Raw genomic sequence first — 2,314 nt, 5'->3', positions numbered from 1 at the left:
ATGCTAAAGACAGGAGATAATGGAGGTAAGGCTGCTTTGATTATTTATAGAGGTTCTCTCTTGTGCTGGTTGGATAGATGGTGTAATTACTGATGATGAACTGGCCGTGTTAATTATCTGCGCGCGCTCCTCCCGAAACTTGTTAATAAAACATCACTTAATTTATCACGTCAGGAGAGTGAGTCAAGCTGACCGACAAGAAGAGTTTGTCATTGTACCGTTTTGTTGTTGTCCATTCAAGCAATTGACTCTAATTCAAAAGTAAAACTAAAATGCGCACGGGCATTTTAAATACAAGCTATTTAAAAGTGAAGGAAAATGGAGGAAAAGAGGGAAAACCCCAACGAACCCCACCCCCCGGTAAAACCAGTATTACTGGTGTTGTCACACGTCAATTAACCGGTGGGAAAATTTCATCACCATCACAACCCTAGTTTGAATAAAGAATAAAGTCAATGTTATGAGAATATCCTCTTACACAAATTCTGTCTGTTTGCAACATTGCTGCTTTAACACTTGACAGTTGTCAATTTTGAAAATAATGCAGTTTTGCATGTCCCTGGTTAGAATTCATTTGTGTATGGGGCAAAACTTTGCATTGTTAGAAATGATAAAAACACCTGTGATAAGGAATTTCAAGCTCTGGTCTATGCCAAGCCATCCTGAGAGTCAGATCTCATGGTTGTGGACAAGGGAACCCCAAGCACCAGGATGGAAACATCGAAATGATGTGGGCACACACAAGAAAAAAAATACTGTACCAAAGGGCAGGGGGCATCTGATGGAGCCCTTGCCTCCCCACCATGTTCTCTAAACCCACTGGTGTCCTGTCAGTGAAACCCATCCATGTCAAATTTTATCAGTTGTAAATTCTTTCAATACATGCACATGAAGCTGACTTTGCCATACACTTGCATTGAAAGGATTAAAAAAAACAAAAAAACATTGCAACAACATTCACATGGTTTCATGACATACCACAGGACAAGGCTGATCAAGCCCTGGAGGTCCTTGCTCTCCCTTCTGTCCTTTCAGACCTTTTTTTCCTATTGAGCCTCTCTCACCCTGCATGTAGAAGTAAAGAAGAGCACAGTAGAACGGTATGGTAAAAAAAGGAAACTATTTTGAATAAAGCTGGCCAGATTGTCATTAAGAACTTATTTTAAAATAATATACCATATATGTAAGGGATAATGTACATCCAGCTGTTTGTTATCGCAGAATAACCCCCGACGTCGGGGTCTTGTATCACTCTGAAGGGGGTTATTCTGCAATATCAATAGGCTGGATGTACATTATCCCGCTTATTACATGGCTACTTGCCACATAAGTAAATAATTAGACACAAAATATTGATTTGAGTTGAAATATTTTAACGCAAAGCTTCCGTGAAGACAGCAGTTGCGAGCAAGTGGCAAGTTCAAACTAGACGGACATTTAAGGGAAATGATGCAGTCATACCACTTATTACACAACATTTCACCACATAAATAATTATGGCAATAAAAGATATTGATTTAAGACAAAACTGTTTTAAAATCTTACCAGGGTTGGGGAGTAACGGAATACATGTAATGGCGTTACGTAATCAGGATACAAAAATCTAGTAACTGTAATCCGTTACAGTTACATCAAAAAACAAAGTATTCTGATTACAGTTACATTGTGTAAAAAGTGGGAATACTATCAGGATTACATTTGTTTAATTTAAAATTAAATAAATTAGTATTTTGACATAACGCTATATATTTAGCACTGTTTCATCATAGTTCCATAGTTCATAGACCAAGAGGCCAGCGGCAGACAGTGAGTCTATGTTTGATCAATTTAGCCTTCTCAAATCATCACGACTTGCCTAAAATAAAATCTATAGATATAAAACAGTTCAAGCATATAACAATGTTTAAACGTTAAACCTAGATAGGCCTAAATGTGTGCTGTATCCAATAGTTTGTGCGGAGAGTGCAAGCTAAAGCGCACTTTGCAGGACATGGATGCGCCAGCGCGATCACTTGCATTTTTTCTCAGTGGATACGCCGTCATTTTTGCTCATAAAGGTAAGAGTAATACATCATTTGGAACTGTAACGGGTCTACTTTTATTCGTGTGCACTCACAATATCAACAAAACTTTTATAAAATAAAGAAAACAAACATGATGCGCTTTCTGCCGTCTCGTCTTGAACAGGAGCGCTTCACAAAAATGAACCGAAACTCAGCGAATACACGCCTCACAGACATGATAAATATATCTATAGAAAGCTTTAAAGGGGTCATATGATGCGATTTCATTTTTTCCTTTCTCTTTAGAGTGT

At 38.0% G+C, this 2,314-nt stretch overlaps 1 protein-coding gene across 2 annotated transcripts in view; it reads right to left on the bottom strand.

The window, feature by feature from the left end:
• Window positions 1–435: 435 nt before the first annotated feature.
• Window positions 436–2,314, bottom strand: part of LOC107749919 (collagen alpha-1(XXIII) chain-like) — a 111,305-nt gene continuing 109,426 nt past the window's right edge. For both annotated transcript variants that reach the window (XM_016565151.1, XM_016565152.1), the window contains 2 exons: window positions 979–1,065; window positions 436–827 (listed from right to left, as the gene is read on the bottom strand). In XM_016565151.1, the coding sequence (XP_016420637.1) occupies window positions 648–827; window positions 979–1,065 (267 nt within the window). In that variant the 3' untranslated portion in view covers window positions 436–647. The remainder of the gene's footprint in view (window positions 828–978; window positions 1,066–2,314) is intronic.

The sequence above is a fragment of the Sinocyclocheilus rhinocerous genome, unplaced genomic scaffold (assembly GCF_001515625.1).
Source record: "Sinocyclocheilus rhinocerous isolate Xijiao unplaced genomic scaffold, SAMN03320098_v1.1 scaffold320, whole genome shotgun sequence".
Classification (NCBI taxonomy): Eukaryota; Metazoa; Chordata; class Actinopteri; order Cypriniformes; family Cyprinidae; genus Sinocyclocheilus; species Sinocyclocheilus rhinocerous.
This window is presented reverse-complemented; position numbering and strand designations above follow the sequence as displayed.